This window comes from Nannobrachium achirus (assembly GCF_963921795.1).
Source record: "Nannobrachium achirus genome assembly, chromosome: 23".
Classification (NCBI taxonomy): domain Eukaryota; kingdom Metazoa; phylum Chordata; class Actinopteri; order Myctophiformes; family Myctophidae; genus Nannobrachium; species Nannobrachium achirus.
In genome coordinates this window covers 36,902,592-36,922,755 of record NC_137830.1, presented here as the reverse complement: position 1 = coordinate 36,922,755, position 20,164 = coordinate 36,902,592, and the positions used below count along the sequence as shown (strand labels likewise).

Here is a 20,164-nt window from a genome sequence, read left to right as displayed (position 1 = left end):
CAATCACAGTCTGATACACTTCCCATTCTTGAGATTCGAACTCCTTTTTCTGTGAAATTCACTGACAACATTGACATGTCATCATACTGTAGGTCACCAGGTCATTTAGTGCACTGTTCGGTCAATGAAAAAAAAAAGAAAAAAAAAAAACATCTTCACTTTCCTACATTAATAAACGCATGGTCAGAGAGCAAAACATACCACCAGAGGTCCACAGACCACCTGTCGAAAACCCCTGAAGTATAGGGTGTGGCAATATGTAACCTCGCCTACCAGTGCTTTCTGGGGGAAAGCCTGGTGTTCGTTCACAACAGGCCGTTTGGTTTCCGCCTAGAGCGCGGAAACCACTAGAAGAAGCGGCGTCGCTTTGATTTGGTTCCCTCCGTTTGTTTCCCCAATCCCTATTAAAATGCTCGAGTAGCCTAGTGTAGTCTTGCCAGTCGCTAAAAGTTGGACTAAAAGATGCATATACCAAACAAATTTTTCAAAAGCAAAACTACTCTGCATCAAGGAGTTTATTAGGTAGGCCCTAAAAGTGTATCCTTGAGCGCAGGGGAATATTTGGGGTTAAAACTGAATCCGGTTTGATCTTTCCGACAAATTGTAGTCCTTTGAGTACTACAACATGACGTTTTGTGGTTTCCGCTCCAGACCGGTTACAAACCCGAAAAGTGAAGTGATCCCAGACTAGCCAATATGTAGTTCTAGAGCGGCCATTTCTTGGGTCAACACAGCCTTACACAGGTGTTCTGATTGGAGTATAGAGCATTAGTTCTATGCCAATCAAACAATTGAAACACCTGTGTTTGACCCAAAATATGGCCGCTCTAGGACTACAATTGCGTCAACGTTGGCACTCACTATAAATTTTTACCTATATGGTAAAAATGAAAAGAGGACAACAGTGCAGTGCAAGTGTTTTTGTAGGCCTGTATTCTCTCTGTCTGTCTGTCTCTCTCACACACACACGCACGCACGCACGCACGCACGCAGGCACGCACTCACACACACGCGCGCGCGCACACACACACACACACACACACACACACACACACACACATGTTGGCATTGTTTGCTTTTGCTTTAGGCCTACAAGCTAGCAGTTTAGTACAGTATAAGGCATTCAATGTGCGGTAGCAGTTCACTAACATAAGATTCAGGAAGGATTTGATGTCTTACTTTAATTTGATATGAGATATTCTTGTTTTGTTTTGAATACATGATCGTAATATTTGATGTAAATTAAATAAATAAATCTATACATTTTTTGCGTTGAAGTGAAAGATTAGTAGATTACTGAGCAACACAAATTGATTTAGAAAAGTCGTATAAATAAAATAAAATAAACTCCCTACAAACTCTTTGAATGTTGTGCAAACTTATGCAGATACAGTAAGTCAGCAGATTGCACCAGTATGACTGGACACAGTTACTGGGAAACAAGGTAAGGGAGGTTTACAGACTTTACACCCCTCTCTCTCCTACCATATAAATATGACAGTGAACAGCAGCCTGTACACATCATCTCTCAACATTACTAGACCCTCGACACAAAGAGCTCATCTCTAAACCAACACAATGCCAGAATTCGTTAATCCGGCAAGTATTCTCTTCTTTCTTTTATGTTTTAACTTATATCCACATAGTATTTAAACTATTAATGCATTCTACGATAATTGTTTTTATTGGAATTTGGGTGATATGGTTCCAGGAGAATGTTCATCAGGTTACTATTCCCTTTAGAAACTTCAAAGCTTTTGTACCAGGATTTATTCACTTCCCTGATAATTATCATTATTATTATTATTGTTGTTATTGTTATTGTTATTAATGTATTATTAAGTTAGACATGTTTTGTTCCTCATGTGTCCACTAGGGAGTGCCATTTGAGCAGCACATTCCAGGAGGTTTTCCCATAGGCAGCATCCTGGAAATACAAGGCAAGATGGACAGCGATGCTGAAAGGTGCATAGATGACATTATTTTATATGAATGTATTGTTTGTTTGTTTGGTAAGGGAAGCAGTATTGTGGCATTTCCTATATTAGAATGGTGGACAAAGTGTACTCAACTTGAGTACTTACTACTGTATGTGAAAAGTAGTACTTTTTGCTATCGGGGGTGGAGTTGTGCAGTGAGAGAATGTTGCTTCAGGCTTTCAACAACGGTCCGCTCTGCGCGGCACGGCGAGCGTGCAGTACGGCGGTGTGAGGTGATAGCGATTTCGCTCATTATAATAAGCTTCGACAAACTAGTTCACATGGACCTTATCAATGTAACTAAAGCCCTTTGCACACAGGACAGTTGCGTTTTTTTTCGTTTGCGACATGAATAAAACGCATTGCATTTGGTGTGCAAGGCTGTGCGGAATCGGCTCTGCGGATCCAAAAAGGAGTCATAAAAGGAGTCGCACGAATCGAACTGGGTTCGATCGAGAAAAAAACGCACGGCGGCAGCCACTCGTCGCACGGCTAATTCGGAGCCGGTGTGCATGAGGTCATAGAGAATCATTGTTTTCTTTTCAAAAAGTTATATTGTCCGTTTATGTGTGCAAAGGGCTTAAGAGTTTTGATTGGGTAGTGGTACATACCCTGTATATTTTAAATGGGCAGAATTACGAAAGCCAGCCTATTATGTGAGGAGAACTATAGGCTGGCTGTCATTTTCCTACCCAAAATGCACTGCGCTTTCTCTTTCTATTTATCTCCTTTGTCTGATCCAGAGGATTAAACTAATTAAAACATATATTTTCGGGGGAAAACTACTGTTTTGCCATGTAACTACTGTACTTTTTTCTTCCCTTTTTATTAATATCACGTAGATGTATTTTTTTGGTACTTTATATAGCTGTAATGAGGCTATGAACAATCTTTTTTCCCCATCCACTTCCACTATAAAATAATCTGCAATGGTGATTCTGACCCACTGGGATTAAACAAATTAAAACATATATTTTCGGGGGAAACCCCCCTGTTTTGCAATGTAACTACTGTACCTTTGTCTTCCCTTTTTATTAAAATCACCTAGATGTTTTTCCTTTGGTACTTTAAATTGCAATGAAAATATCCTCTCCCCCCATTCACTGCCACTATAAAAACAATCTGCCCAGGGTCATTTGTACCACCATAGTAACAGGGCAGAATGGGGCGGGATTTGCAAATGAGAGAATTGTATCGATACTACCTACTTGTGCATTGTATTTAGCATTTTTAAGAAGAAAAAAATAAAAGGAGGGGTTTAATTACTTTTCCTTATAGCTACACTGGTCTATCGATAAATGTGTATAATCTCTGGGTTCATGTCAAGGTGCAGGTTTGTCAATATACAATGTCCATATTTGGCAGATAATCACTGTGTTTACTTATTTATATCCATAATAATACATGTTTCCCTTAAAAACCTTCACTATCCACACCTTTCACGCAGATTTAATTTCTTTGCTAAATAGTTACTATATCGATTTTAAATCATTAAATCGAATGGTATTGTATCGCCATGAACTAACCAATATCGTCCATGAATCATATTGTCAACCATGTATCGTGATATGTATCGAATCGCTATTAAAATGTATCGTTATACCCCTAGTAAAAAAGTACTAGTAAGACGCCTCAGGGCGACATGCGACCTCGCCCTAAAGGGAGAGGTCGTGCCAATTCTTGGCCATCTGGCCAGTGATTTATATCGGCCCAGTTACCCATATATGGAGACCCCTGCATGATAGTCAACAATGTGATGTCAGAGCATGCCCAAATATGGGCATTCCCAGATATGCCCTTAATATTGATGACGTCGGGACAGGGATCTCCATATATGGGCATAAAACGGACAAGGATGTAATTCATTTGCAAGTGTGACTGATGATCAGCGATCTCCACATACAGTATGGGCATAAAAGGGACATCAAGCCAGATCGTGATGTCAGAGCGGCAAACCCATTCTGTTAAGAGTAGTAATCCTGACATCACAGTGACATCAGAGCATGATATCAGAGCGACAAACCCATAGAACCACAGACAAACCCATAGAACCACGTGCACAGTGTCAAGCGTGCCAGAGATATGTGGACAAGATGTGCCGGTTTTAATAGTATACTTGCGACCTGCGGTCGCAATTAGATACTAAATATTACTCAACTTCAAGTGAAAGTTGCTAGCTGTCACAGACAGACAGACAGAAAGACAGAAGAAAAAGTCTGCTAATCTTCTTTTCGTCCTAGATTCACGGTGGACCTTCATTACAACAAGGGGATTGCGTTTCATCTCAACCCGAGATTCAACGAGAACCATGTGGTGCGCAACAGTAACTTGGATGGGACCTGGGGCAAAGAGGAGACCTCCGGAGGCATGCCCATCCAAAAGGGGGAGCCTTTTATGGTACACTATATCTTAATTTCACAATACATTTAATTTTCACACCTTATGTAAAAACCTGTGAGGCCCGAATGTAAACATCCCAACACACTAACACACTTTGTACTGTGCTTAAAAATAACCTTAAAGAGGTGGTGCTTTGTACTTTTTATGGTTTTCATGTGTCTAGGAGGTTGACAGTATTTCATTAGACCCCCTGGTGTGGTTGTTATGAGCAATTATGTATTACCTTTTAATTTTGGGTTTCTTCCTCGAGGCTGCCACCTTGTGGGTCAAAACTGCAGATCCAAAATCACAGATAGTTTGACATCATATAATGATCCCCTCCCCTTTTACCATTCACCCAACACTGTGGGTGTGGCTAACTTCAGCTGGGTCACCAACCAGGCATACCTAATGAACTGGTGGGTGTAGCCACATAAAAACCTAATTTTAACTCTTTTTGTACACTTTTTGGGGAAATATTTTCCTCCTAGTATATTCATAATACCTGATAATCATGTTTTGTGGGGGAGAAATCATGGCACCCCATCTTTAACATAAGAAACAACTTTCTGTCAGAAAGTGTCATTATAACAAAGGCGCTATTCTGTCAGAAAACGACGCTTTCTGACAAAATACGTAAAGTAAAAATAACAATATCCATAGTGAGTATAGAACCCATGACTGTGGGGTTGTTTGGGACCTTTTTTTTGCATGGTATTTGAACCTTCTTTTCTGACAGAAATGGCTTCCAAAGAAAAGGGGGCAACCTGGGCCACACCCTTTCCACCCCTCTTTACAGTATGTCAGAAAGCCTCGATGGGAGATTTCTCCCAACACCGATATGGCAGCATAAGCTTGATATTCCAAATGATAAACAGGCTACACAGATAACCAAAACGTAGCTTGCAGTAGAGACAATGCTAGTTTCCAGTCACTGTGACGTTGTGAACGCTCATACGGTAATCGTTCACAAGTGTGTTTTATTTTATAGATGAAAATCAAGGCTGAATCTACGAAGTACAGCATCATGTTCAACGATGTGGAAGTGTTTACCTACAACTACCGCTTCAATAAGCTTGATCACATCGACAAGGTGGAGGTGCACGGAAACGTGAACCTCACCTATGTGCAGTTTGCACATAAATGAATCCAACCAATGGCACCTGGTATAGGTGTTGGTCCGACAACAGAGCAACAAGGTCAACAAGAACAACAAGAGCAGCAAGAGCAGCAAGGGTTGCAATGATTTGTGTAATTGTTGTGCAAGGGGAACACCATGAATAACACAATCAAAGATTGTCCAGAAAAACAAAACAAAATGTATCAGCATAGGCCAGCAATTGTTTACTGTGTAATGCACTGTATGAACACAAAATCGTATACTTGTAAAATAAACTGGATTAATTAGAATAGTTTTCAATGACATTCAAATAATAATTTTGTCACCATTACAGCAAAAAGGATTAGGTGATTATTGCTCCTAATGTGTCAATTGTACATTTTTGCTTTAACGATTACATTTTAAGAATAAAGTCTATTACTTCAAGAACCAAGCTTTCTCACCTTCTTTCTTTTTTTCATTTTTTTTTCATTTCTTTTTCATTATAGGCATTATAGGCTTGTAGTTGAGTAAAAGTACAATATTTGGATCTGAGATGTAGTGGAGTAGAAGTAAAAGTATTGGAAATACTCAAGTAAAGTACAAAGACCAAAATTGTATACTCAAGTATTACCAAAGTAAATACTTAGTTACTTTACACCACTGACCACATGTAATTATAAAGTTACAAGAAGAGGCTGATATACCCAGTCAATCCTCTATTGTTAAGTGATAAACCATAACGTTACGTGACCTTATAGTCAGCAGCTATACATTCAAGTGTCTCCCCCCTCCCCCCCACACATACACACACACACACACACACACACACACACACACACACACACACACACACACACACACACACACACACACACAGCCTACAGCTCATATCAGCGTGTAGGCCAATAGCGGATCTGACCCAGGTCACGTACACACACACACACACACACACACACACACACACACACACACACACACACACACACACACACACACACACACACACACACACACACACACTACAGCTTATATCAGCTTGTAGCGGATCTGACCCAGCTCACGTACACACACACACACACACACACACACACACACACACACACACACACACACACACACACACACACACACACACACACACACACACACACACTACTGTGATTGGCTGCTTGGTGTGATAGTGACACACTGACTGCATTAATATAAGCGGCCATGCACACACACACACACACACACACACACACACACACACACACACACACACACACACACACACACACACACACACACACACACACACACACACACACACACACACACACACTACTGTGATTGGCTGCTTGGTGTGATAGTGACACACTGACTGCATTAATATAAACGGCCATGCACACACACACACACACACACACACACACACACACACACGATTACACACAGCTGTATAGAGCCAGAACAAGGTAAGATACATAGGCCTATACAAGTATGTTCTGTATGTATGTTTGTTTTTTGGTTTAATGTATTTAATTCAATAATTCATTCAGGATTGACATCAGGATTGATTATTGATTGATTATTTTTATTAGACAAAAATGGAGAATAGTACAAGTATAGTCAATACAATTGAAATGTAGTAGTACAAGTACAGTTAAACACCATGACTAAAAGGAACATCCCAATAAGACTTCTTACGGTATTTTTTACGTTGGAAGCTCTCTGTATTTAATTCATTACATAATAAATAGCAAGCAAAGAAAACATACAATAATATCGCAGTTATAAAAATACTATGTACAGGATAGGAGAAACAAGGGGGTGGGGGTGCTCACTTCTGGCCTGTCTATGGGAGAAGTGATAACTACCTCCTTCTCTGGCCTCCTGAAAGGTGAGTTTTCAGGGCAGTTTTGAAGGATGCCAGTGAGCTACATTCCACACCTGGGTGGCAGTGATGTAGAAGGAGAATTTACCAATATTTGTCTTATGGGTTTGTTATTAGATAATTGTGTGTGCTCCCTCTGGTGTTGTGGCTGTGGGTGGATAGCAAAACACAAAAAGCACCAGGGGCTCGTTTCCATTGTGTTCCTTTGTGTCTTGTACATATAAAAACTTGCAAAGAAAAGACATGAATAAACACTACATTTTAAACGGTCTAATGTAGGAAATGTACTTAAATTCACTTCCCGATAAATTGATGTTTTTTTTTCTTCTTAATTAAAACTGTGTTCTGTGTAGGCTCGTTGAGCAAGGCACCAGGAAAGACAGATAGCAGGACAGCTGAGAGGGAGACATCTGAAGACTCACCTCTTCAGACTCCATCTTAGCCCATAGCACTTACGGTAGCACTTGCCCTAGCCTTGACGACCTTCTAGGCTTATGCGAAGGCTAAAATGTCATTTAGATAGCATGTTTTGTAGACAGATGCCAGCTAGGTCATTGTTGACCTGGCATCCTATAGTGCAGGGGTCTTCAACGTTTTCAGGCCAAGGACCCCTTAGTTGAAAGAGAGATGAAGCAGCGACCCCCACAACCTTTTCATAGATTCCATCTAGTTTCATCGTTTGACAGCACAATAATCAGTGTATTTTGGATTTATGTCAATTTGTGTTTTCAGATATTAAACCACTTGAGCTGTCATTACCTAATAAACTTGACCTTTCTCTGTACTTAGTCTGCTCTTTTTCCCCTCTACACCAGACCTCTTTGCCGAAAATAGCGAGGCTTTGTGAGCTTGTAGATCTGCTATATTTGGCTCAGAATAAGGACACTAGGGTTCAAGTTGTTAATATAAAACAGATTGGAAGATTTGGTGGACCCCCTGTAGTAACTCTGAGGACCCCCTAGGGGTCCCGGACCCCCTATGTATAGTTTGAGAGTACAGATTAATTATTTTTTGGATGTTCTACTGTTATACTACTAAATGCCGAAATCGTAAATTGAGACAGTGAAGGCGAGAAAGACAGTAGGACAGCGGAGAGGGAGAACGAGTCAGACAGTAGAACAGACAGCTGAGCCTGCTGCCTGCCTGCCTGCCTGCCTGCCTGTCTGCCTGCCTGTCTGCCTGCCTGCCTGTCTGTCTGTCTGTCTGTCTGTCTGCCTGCCTGTCTGTCTGTCTGTCTGCCTGCCTGCCTGTCTGTCTGCTGTGTTATCAGTTCAGCTGTGTGCTGCAGTGCACGTCTCAGTAGGCAAATATAGAAGCTGTGTGTGCGTGTGCGCGTTTGTGTCCGTGTGTGTGTGTGTGTGTGTGTGTGTGTGTGTGTGTGTGTGTGTGTGTGTGTGTGTGTGTGTGTGTGTGTGTGTGTGTGCGTGCGTGTGTGTGTGTGCGTGTGCTAACAGATGCTGTGCCGCGCTGCATTGTTGAGAGGAGCCGCATGCTGGAGAACAGTGTGCACGACCACACACACTACCAGCAAGAAAGGTACACACACACACACACACACACACATACACACACACACACACACACACACACACACACACACACACACACACACACACACACACACACACACACACACACACACAACATGCACAATGGCAGGCACATGCACATTGCACATCAAGTTACTATTGTATTGCTTGGGCCTGGAATGGACCGGCCCCTATACTGTACGTGCTGTATATTCCTTGTTATTGGACCTTAACATGTGCGTTGTGTGAACTTGGGGTAACCTAATTCTTTGGACTTCCCAAATCTGCAAAGGTTTGTGGAGGAACAAGACATGAGTCCATCAGCTGGTTAGATGCTCCGATACCGATACCATTTTCATCCACAACTTGCGTATCGGTCTGTACTGAGTAGGCTATACCGATCCGAAACCAATGTGTAACAAAGACCTAGAAGAATAATAAATCACAATTCCCTTAATAATTGTTAAAGTGCAGCCACAAGTTGGTAAAATATCTACGGGTATGTATATAATACAGTAAGAGTATTAATACAGATTTTGGTATCAATATCTACTTTGACATAGAACAGCTGTCAGTTAAAATGCTGGAGGTGCTTACATAACCTACAGATGTTGAGATTGTAGCCTAAGTAGGTCGGAGAGGCGTATTGCAATGTGCTAGTCTCATTAAAGGTGCACTGAAAGTATTGTATCTGTCATCATATCTGTCAAAAGTATACAAACACTGTATATGGTCATGTATATGGGTTTTTGTAAATAAAAACTGAAAATCCATCAATCAATTGAACAGAATATTGAAATGTGATTATTCATTGAACTGAGAAATGGAAGATATCTGTATTTTCTTTAATCACACCTGTGTGAAGTGAGCGGTGCACACTTAACACTAGAAAATACTGTTCCTGAAGAAACAGTGCGGGTTCGAGTAGCACACTAAGTACAGTATGATGATGATGTATAGACCCACGTGATGTCGCAGGGGTATATTGTCCAATCAGAAAAGGGACATAAGGACGTACATACCGGTATACACATGGACATATACACAAAGTCACACATATTGGATCGGCTAGCACTGCTCAAAAATCCCTGAATATTTTGGCATTGATTACACAGCTTTCCGTGTTTATTGTTTAAATTACTAGTCTATGCGGATAGTAAATATGATAATGGTTTTAGTGGCTTACATATTGGAATAAAAAGTGTCCATGGGTTTGAAAAGGTCTGTCTGCTTGTCATAAAAAGTGAATGCAAAGACGAGACGACGCACGACGCGCCACGAACAGGCGTGGCGCGAACGATCCGAACGGGGCGGCGCGAACAGTTGCTTCGGTTGCTTCGGTATCTTCGTCCCACTTGGAAAAATCCAACTGAAGCGACCTTCGCTTCACCCCAACTCTACCCATCGCGTCCTGACAGCCAATCAGCGTTGATGTTGTCCAGAGAGACGGACATGATTTTGGTGTTTGGAGTTGGGACTCCAACGCGGACCTGCGCGACCAAAGTGAAGCGATAGAAGCGAAGATATAGCGCACGCGCCTCGCTGCCTCACGTACAAGCACGCGCACGTCACAAATTTAGAGGGGCACCACTTCTAAATTCCATATCACACCACTGTGTGTGTCTCTCTAGATGTAGGTATGGTAGACTGGTCGGTTCCTCAGTACAGCAGCCGTCGGGACACGCCCCTCCCTCCTGTCCCCTACGTCAGCATTCTGACCAATGAGCAGCGAGTGCTGAAGAAGAAAGAGAAAGGTGATTGGAGGAACCTGACAGCTGAGGAAAAACTGTCCTGTATGTATAAAGAAACACACACACACTCACACACTCACTCACTCACGCACGCACGCACGCACGCACGCACGCACACACTCACACACACACACACACACACACAGGACCAGGTTAACATTAAACCTAGCAATTATCTAATAGGATACCAGGTTAACACAAACCTAGCATCTGAGAAAACAATGTTATCTTCCTCTCTTCTCTTCTCTTCTCTCTTCTCTTCTCTTCTCTTCTCTTCTCTTCTCTTCTCTTCTCTTCTCTTCTCTTCTCTTCTCTTCTCTAGTATATCGTCTCAGTCATCAGTTCTCCTATGCTGAGATGAATCAAGGTTCTGCTGAATGGAAAACCGTACTGGGTGAAAAACGCACGCATGCACACTCTGTCTATGATTATGATTATGATTAGTATTACTTTGATTATTACCCACTATCGTTAAATCGGTCCACGAAGCCGAGGTCCTAGGGCTGGTGTACACGACAAATTTCCAAACCCCGCTGTGTGTTCCCTGGGGGCGTGAAAAATAAGGGGGTGGGCTCTTCATGTCCTCTGGGACCCCATCTACGTATGGACACCACTTGTTCGCCCATCCGTCTTACGGATGCTTTTTTATTCCATTTTATTTGTTTTAGGGTCCTATCTTGCAGTTCAAGCCTATTTCCACAGGGTGGCAGGCTACTTTCCCAACCTACTGGAGGTGAACATGCAGGGGCGTCAATTGGGTATGGCAAGCTATGACAGCTGCCATACCTTGGCTACAGGGGGGAAATAATTAAATGTACTTTTCATCGTGCCTGTTGCTAAGGTATGGCAACATGATTGGTGTCTTGCAAGACACCAGTCATGTTGCCATACCTTAGCCTTTCCTGAACTGACGCCGCTGTGAACATGTGTACACAGCCAGCATATTACTCAATGCCAAACTTTGCACACACACTCCTTGCCTGCCAATCCACAACCTCCACCCCTCCAGGGACCCCCAGGGCTTATCTCCCGATTAGGACACTTTCCAGCATAGTGACATGCAGAACAAACTGTCCATATAGTATGGTTTACATAAAAGTCAGTTGTCTTTCACACACACACACACACACACACACACACACACACACACACACACACACACACACACACACACACACACATATATATATATATACATATATATATATATATTTCATTTATTTATTTCATAAATATTTTTCATCACAATTGGGTTTGTGGGGAGCCATCCCTGCTTCAAGCTGTCACAGCACGGCACCAACACTTCAAACTAGTTAAAAAACCCAATACAGCAGATCTACAAGCACCTCACAGATCTACAAGCACCTCGCACATGCCAGGGACAGAGTAGGTTGGCCTGCATAAGCCTTGCTGTCAACACACTATACTACACCACTCAGGCCACCAAGCCAGGTGTGGTCAATTAGTGCCTTCTTTTGATCAGTGGCTTCTGCTTGATGAGTGGCACCAGTCTGTCTTTGTTCCCTGGTCAGTCAAGTTCACTGGGAGAGAATGTTTCAGATCAGTGCAAGTGTATTTGTTTTCCATTTGGACTTACTGTGTTTTGTTGGTACAGTATGCGTGCGACTAACTAATATTTCTGATAATTCCAATTTGTTTGTTGTTTAATTAGCCGGATTGTGAATGCCCTGCATTTTTCTTTCATCTTTAGAACCACACGTGTGTAACAAAACAGAGTGGTGATCATTTGGTGTGGGTGAAGAGAAGAAAAACATTTCATTAAAGGAGTAGTTCACCCCCAAAGTGACTTTTTTTCTATTGAACTCAAGTCTCCATGGCGTGAGTAATACATTGAAAAAATAAGTCATTTTGGGGGTGAACTACTCCTTGAATGTCAGTTTTGTGGTGTTTTGACTGGACACCCTGAGGATATTGCCAGATAGATAGACAGACAGACAGACAGACAGACAGACAGACAGACAGACAGACAGACAGAGAATTGTAGGCCTTGCATTTATTTGACTTGGTTCCAACAGATGGCGAAAATAGCTAATCTTCAAGCTCACAATGCCTCACTGTTTGGACAAAGAGTTGAGGCGTTACATTTTGTAAAACACGGCCTTGTGAAAATAGCAGATCTACATGCTCACAACACCTCACAACGCAGGGCGGCGTGAGCATGTAGATCTGATATTTTCACAATTTCTGCCCCTAATATTTAATTTATCATTTTAAAAGTATTAAAAAGTCCTTAAATTGTCTCTTTAGAAATGTGCAGATAGCCTCTGTATACTGTTGAGTGGAAAAACAATGTTTCACATTAAGCTAAACATTTGGGACCACCCAAGATCATTTGGAGACCCCTCTAGGGGTCCCATAGTTGAACCACTGACTTATAAGGGGAGTATGGAGACCCCTCTAGGGGTCCCATAGTTGAACCACTGACTTATAAGGGGAGTATATGAGGCTGGATCCGTCTGGAACACTGCACTAGGCTCTCGCCAGCTCTGTAGCTCTCCACACTTTAACAGTTGTGTCCTTAAATTCAATTATAATAATTAACCCCTGTATATACGGGCAATAGTTTTACATGACTTTGTGTACACAGCCAATAGTTTTACATGAACATGTTCAGGCTTTAGTACTGTACTGTCTCGTGTAGCCCAACAGAGCCCATCACAGCACAACACGGCCCACCAGAGCCCAATACAGCCTACCAGAGCCCAATAGACTCCAGCAAACCTAAGTCCAGCCCAGTCCTGCCCAATAGGAGTATAGACCAGGGAAGGGGGGTAGTTAGATGACTGCACCAGACTCCACCAGGCTGCTCCATGCTCCAGCCAGCTCTGTAGATCCTGTGTACACGGCACTCCTAACTCGAAAGGTCAAGGAAAAGGGTCGTTTTAGGCGTCAAAACAGGCCCTTTGTCCTTAAAATGAATAAAAAAATCAAAAAAATATGTTTTGTTTCAGGCAGGACACACGTTTCATATTTGAAGCATGCCCGATCTGATGGAATGGGTTTCGTGTCTCTCCGACACTTTGAACCCTTTACGATTGCGAAAAAGACACCGAAACCCGGATTTTTGTCCTTAAAATCAATTAAAAAATCTAAAAAAATCTGTTTGTTTTACGCAGGAAACACTTTTCATATTTGAAGGATGCCTGATCCGATGGAATGGGTTTCGTGTCTCTCCGACACTTTGAACCCTTTATGATTGCGAAAAAGACACGAAATTTGCACGCCACCAACACGATTACACATTCTTTCGGATAAAAGACACTTATTCTGACTTACTTTTTGACGCTGAATCCACTGTCTCTACGACACTCCTAACTCGAAAGGTCAAGGAAAAAGCCACTGTGTACACAGGCAATAGTTTTACATGACTTTGTGTACACGGCCAATCGTTTTACATGAACATGTCTAGGCTTTAGTACTGTACTGCCTCGTATAGCCCAACAGAGCCCAGCACAGAACAGCACAGCCCACCAGAGCCCAATACAGCCCCCCAGAGCCCAACAGAGTCCAGCAAACCTAAGTCCAGCCCAGTCCTGCCGAGTAGGAGTATAGACCGGGGAAAGGGGGTAGTTAGATGACTCCACCAGGCCATTACTGTCCAGATCTGGCTTGAATAGGCCAGACCAGGGTAGACAGGACTGCACCAGACTCCACCAGGCTGCTCCAGCCAGCTCTGTAGATCCTTGCACATGCGATTAACCACTGTGTACACGGGCAATAGTTTTAAGTTTTACATGAACCCTCAGAGGGACACTGTGGGCTTATCAAGTGGTCCATGGCCGGTTCTCAAAGTGAGGTCGGGGGGCCCACAGTGTCCCTCTGAGGGGACACGGCACAGACCGTGTACACGAAGGGCAGGAGCAAGTGTTCAAGTCCCATAGAATCTATGGGAAATGTACACAGGCGTGTACAAAGTCACCAGTAGTTTTACATGAACCCTCAGAGGGACACTGTGGGCTTATCAAGTGGTCCATGGTCGGTTCTCAAAGTGAGGTCGGGGACCCTCAGAGGGACACTGTGGGCTTATCAAGTGGTCCATGGTCGGTTCTCAAAGTGAGGTCGGGGGACCCTCAGAGGGACACTGTGGGCTTATCAAGTGGTCCATGGTCAGTTCTCAAAGTGAGGTCGGGGGACCCTCAGAGGGACACTGTGGGCTTATCAAGTGGTCCATGGTCGGTTCTCAAAGTGAGGTCGAGGGACCCTCAGAGGGACACCGTGGGCTTATCAAGTGGTCCATGGTCGGTTCTCAAAGTGAGGTCGGGGGACCCTCAGAGGGACACTGGGCTTATCAAGTGGGAGCACAAAGTTGGTGAGGGGGGTACTAGCTATAGTAGGATGATCAGGCTTGTCGAGGCCAAAGGGTGTACTAGAGTCTTAATAGGCACCATTAGGTTGTTCTAGGCCGTTGTCTGCCCTTTAGCTGCTCACACAATTGAGACCAAACACTGTGTACAGGAGCCTTAGTTTGTGTGTACATGACCAATAGTTTTAAATGGATATTTCTAGTCCATCGCACACCGCTGCCTTGTGCACCCTTGGTTGGTTCGTCTTTGTTTGGGAAGGAGGGACTTTGAGGATGTACCTCACTTTGAGAACCGACCATGGACCACTTGATAAGCCCACAGTGTCCCTCTGAGGGTCCCCCGATCTCACTTTGAGAACCGACCATGGACCACTTGATAAGCCCACGGTGTCCCTCTGAGGGTCCCTCGACCTCACTTTGAGAACCGACCATGGACCACTTGATAAGCCCACAGTGTCCCTCTGAGGGTCCCCCGACCTCACTTTGAGAACCGACCATGGACCACTTGATAAGCCGACAGTGTCCCTCTGAGGGTCCCCCGACCTCACTTTGAGAACCGACCATGGACCACTTGATAAGCCCACAGTGTCCCTCTGAGGGTCCCCGACCTCACTTTGAGAACCGACCATGGACCACTTGATAAGCCCACAGTGTCCCTCTGAGGGTTCATGTAAAACTACTGGTGACTTTGTACACGCCTGTGTACATTTCCCATAGATTCTATGGGACTTGAACACTTGCTCCTGCCCTTCGTGTACACAATCTGTGCCGTGTCCCCTCAGAGGGACATTGTGGGCCCCCCGACCTCACTTTGAGAACCGGCCATGGACCACTTGATAAGCCCACAGTGTCCCTCTGAGGGTCCCCCGACCTCACTTTGAGAACCGACCATGGACCACTTGATAAGCCCACAGTGTCCCTCTGAGGGTTCATGTAAAACTACTGGTGACTTTGTACACGCCTGTGTACATTTCCCATAGATTCTATGGGACTTGAACACTTGCTCCTGCCCTTCGTGTACACGGTCTGTGCCGTGTCCCCTCAGAGGGACACTGTGGGCCCCCGACCTCACTTTGAGAACCGACCATGGACCACTTGATAAGCCCACAGTGTCCCTCTGAGGGTCCCCCGATCTCACTTTGAGAACCGACCATGGACCACCTGATAAGCCCACGGTGTCCCTCTGAGGGTCCCTCGACCTCACTTTGAGAACCGACCATGGACCACTTGATAAGCCCACAGTGTCCCTCTGAGGGTCCCCCGACCTCACTTTGAGAACCGACCATGGACCACTTGATAAGCCCACAGTGTCCCTCTGAGGGTTCATGTAAAACTACTGGTGACTTTGTACACGCCTGTGTACATTTCCCATAGATTCTATGGGACTTGAACACTTGCTCCTGCCCTTCGTGTACACGGTCTGTGCCGTGTCCCCTCAGAGGGACACTGTGGGCCCCCCGACCTCACTTTGAGAACCGGCCATGGACCACTTGATAAGCCCACAGTGTCCCTCTGAGGGTTTATGTAAAACTTAAAACTATTGCCCGTGTACACAGTGGTTAATCGCATGTGCAAGGATCTACAGAGCTGGCTGGAGCAGCCTGGTGGAGTCTGGTGCAGTCCTGTCTACCCTGGTCTGGCCTATTCAAGCCAGATCTGGACAGTAATGGCCTGGTGGAGTCATCTAACTACCCCCTTTCCCCGGTCTATACTCCTACTCGGCAGGACTGGGCTGGACTTAGGTTTGCTGGACTCTGTTGGGCTCTGGGGGGCTGTATTGGGCTCTGGTGGGCTGTGCTGTTCTGTGCTGGGCTCTGTTGGGCTATACGAGGCAGTACAGTACTAAAGCCTAGACATGTTCATGTAAAACTATTGGCTGTGTACACAAAGTCATGTAAAACTATTGCCCGTATATACAGGGGTTAATTATTATAATTGAATTTAAGGACACAACTGTTCAAGTGTGGAGAGCTACAGAGCTGGCGAGAGCCTAGTGCAGTGTTCCAGACGGATCCAGCCTCATATACTCCCCTTATAAGTCAGTGGTTCAACTATGGGACCCCTAGAGGGGTCTCCATACTCCCCTTATAAGTCAGTGGTTCAACTATGGGACCCCTAGAGGGGTCTCCAAATGATCTTGGGTGGTCCCAAATGTTTAGCTTAATGTGAAACATTGTTTTTCCACTCAACAGTATACAGAGGCTATCTGCACATTTCTAAAGAGACAATTTAAGGACTTTTTAATACTTTTAAAATGATAAATTAAATATTAGGGGCAGAAATTGTGAAAATATCAGATCTACATGCTCACGCCGCCCTGCGTTGTGAGGTGTTGTGAGCATGTAGATCTGCTATTTTCACAAGGCCGTGTTTTACAAAATGTAACCCCTCAACTCTTTGTCCAAACAGTGAGGCATTGTGAGCTTGAAGATTAGCTATTTTCGCCATCTGTTGGAACCAAGTCAAATAAATGCAAGGCCTACAATTCTCTGTCTGTCTGTCTGTCTGTCTGTCTGTCTGTCTGTCTGTCTGTCTGTCTGTCTATCTGGCAATATCCTCAGGGTGTCCAGTCAAAACACCACAAAACTGACATTCAAGGAGTAGTTCACCCCCAAAATGACTTATTTTTTCAATGTATTACTCACGCCATGGAGACTTGAGTTCAATAGAAAAAAAGTCACTTTGGGGGTGAACTACTCCTTTAATGAAATGTTTTTCTTCTCTTCACCCACACCAAATGATCACCACTCTGTTTTGTTACACACGTGTGGTTCTAAAGATGAAAGAAAAATGCAGGGCATTCACAATCCGGCTAATTAAACAACAAACAAATTGGAATTATCAGAAATATTAGTTAGTCGCACGCATACTGTACCAACAAAACACAGTAAGTCCAAATGGAAAACAAATACACTTGCACTGATCTGAAACATTCTCTCCCAGTGAACTTGACTGACCAGGGAACAAAGACAGACTGGTGCCACTCATCAAGCAGAAGCCACTGATCAAAAGAAGGCACTAATTGACCACACCTGGCTTGGTGGCCTGAGTGGTGTAGTATAGTGTGTTGACAGCAAGGCTTATGCAGGCCAACCTACTCTGTCCCTGGCATGTGCGAGGTGCTTGTAGATCTGTGAGGTGCTTGTAGATCTGCTGTATTGGGTTTTTTAACTAGTTTGAAGTGTTGGTGCCATGCTGTGACAGCTTGAAGCAGGGATGGCTCCCCACAAACCCAATTGTGATGTGATGTTATGAAATAAATAAATGAAATATATATATATATATATATATATATATATATATATATATATATGTGTGTGTGTGTGTGTGTGTGTGTGTGTGTGTGTGTGTGTGTGTGTGTGTGTGTGTGTGTGTGTGTGTGTGTGTGTGTGTGAAAGACAACTGACTTTTATGTAAACCATACTATATGGACAGTTTGTTCTGCATGTCACTATGCTGGAAAGTGTCCTAATCGGGAGATAAGCCCTGGGGGTCCCTGGAGGGGTGGAGGTTGTGGATTGGCAGGCAAGGAGTGTGTGTGCAAAGTTTGGCATTGAGTAATATGCTGGCTGTGTACACATGTTCACAGCGGCGTCAGTTCAGGAAAGGCTAAGGTATGGCAACATGACTGGTGTCTTGCAAGACACCAATCATGTTGCCATACCTTAGCAACAGGCACGATGAAAAGTACATTTAATTATTTCCCCCCTGTAGCCAAGGTATGGATAAGCCCACAGTGTCCCTCTGAGGGTCCCCCGACCTCACTTTGAGAACCACCACGGACCACTTGATAAGCTCACAGTGTCCCTCTGAGGGTTCATGTAAAACTACTGGTCGTGGACACCACCTAGGGCCTGTGTACATATGGCTCTCTGCTGCCCCCCATTAAGAAACTATAGACGGCACAGACCGTGTACACGAAGGGCAGGAGCAAGTGGTCAAGTCCCATAGAATCTATGGGAAATGTACGAAGCCGTGTACAAAGTCACCGGTTGGTCCACAAGCCATAGTTTTTTCCATTGTAGCTCCCTACAGTGTACACGACTATGATTATTAGGGTAATAATATTAATTATTATTATTATTATAATTATTATTATAGGTGCCGTCTTCTTCCTTGTTGGATTCAGCGGACTGTATGTCTGGTGGCAAAGAGTCTACGGTACACACACACACACATGAGGGTTAATCCAGTCCTTGGTTTCTCCGCCCACTGGGACTACGACAGAAAGCAGTGGAAATAGCTGACACACACTTAGAGCCTGCTATAAGATTGTCTTATAACACACTAAGAACATGCCAAAAACACGCAAATAACATGCACGCTTATCGTCATGAGCCGCTATGATTTGTACCATAGTGGAAAACGTACTTGGATTCTTTAAGTAAAAGTGTCAATACCATATATTCTGTGTACACCTAAGTATAAGTAAATGTCCTTTTTTCAAAATGTGACTAGAGTGAAATTATGTTGTGGCATCAAAATACTTAAAGGTACCAAAACTAATTAAGTATAAAATCAAGTAATAACATTTTTATTTACATGAACCCTGAATTATTTATTTTCAAAATACATAGTGGAAAAGCGATGTGGCTGTTTTTTATTTCATCTTTTAAATAGAGTGTTTTTTTGTGTGAAAAACTAATGTTTGCAATGGATTTAGAATCATGAAAAAACATAGTTTGACCTCTCACTTAAGGCAGAATTAAACACTTTTAATTATTCTCCTCATAATAGTCGGTTCCCCAACTTTCAGCCGCTGTCCCAGGCTCCCCTCAGGGATTTGAACTTATTACAGACACCTTTACAAACACTTTGGTGAAGACATTTCTTGGTAAGGAATTAGTTCCAGGTGTTTTAATTGTTGCTTATTAGTGGCCAAGGCCACGAAGTGGCAATGCCTTGGCCACTCATTGTTATTGGACTTCATCTCCTTCTTCCGCCACTTTTTCTCTAGCGGCTAGACCGTGCAGTCGCTTTTTACGAAACTCGGCAGTATGGCAGAGGACTATGCCAAACGGCTAAAACGCGAAGCTCGCAACAATCGGCCAAAGGGTGGCGCTGTAGGAAGCCTTCGAAAGTGCAAACTTTGAACTGGTGTAGCTCATGCCCTGTTTCAGGTACAGCAATGAAACCTGTATACACTTATGCGTCTCCTCATGCCGAACAACTTTTACGCTCTGACTTTTGACCTCTGACCTTTACCTCTCTCACAATTTTGAAT

The 20,164-nt window shown here is 43.6% G+C and overlaps 1 protein-coding gene across 1 annotated transcript; it reads left to right on the top strand.

Annotated features, from left to right (window-relative positions):
- Positions 1-1,415: 1,415 nt before the first annotated feature.
- On the top strand, positions 1,416-5,505 carry LOC308308897 (galectin-9-like; the record flags this gene model as incomplete). Its single annotated transcript, XM_080754353.1, has 3 exons — positions 1,416-1,444; positions 4,220-4,376; positions 5,350-5,505. 3 exons carry the CDS (start codon positions 1,416-1,418, stop codon positions 5,503-5,505), a joined length of 342 nt encoding a protein of 113 aa, XP_080610479.1.
- Positions 5,506-20,164: the final 14,659 nt, after the last annotated feature.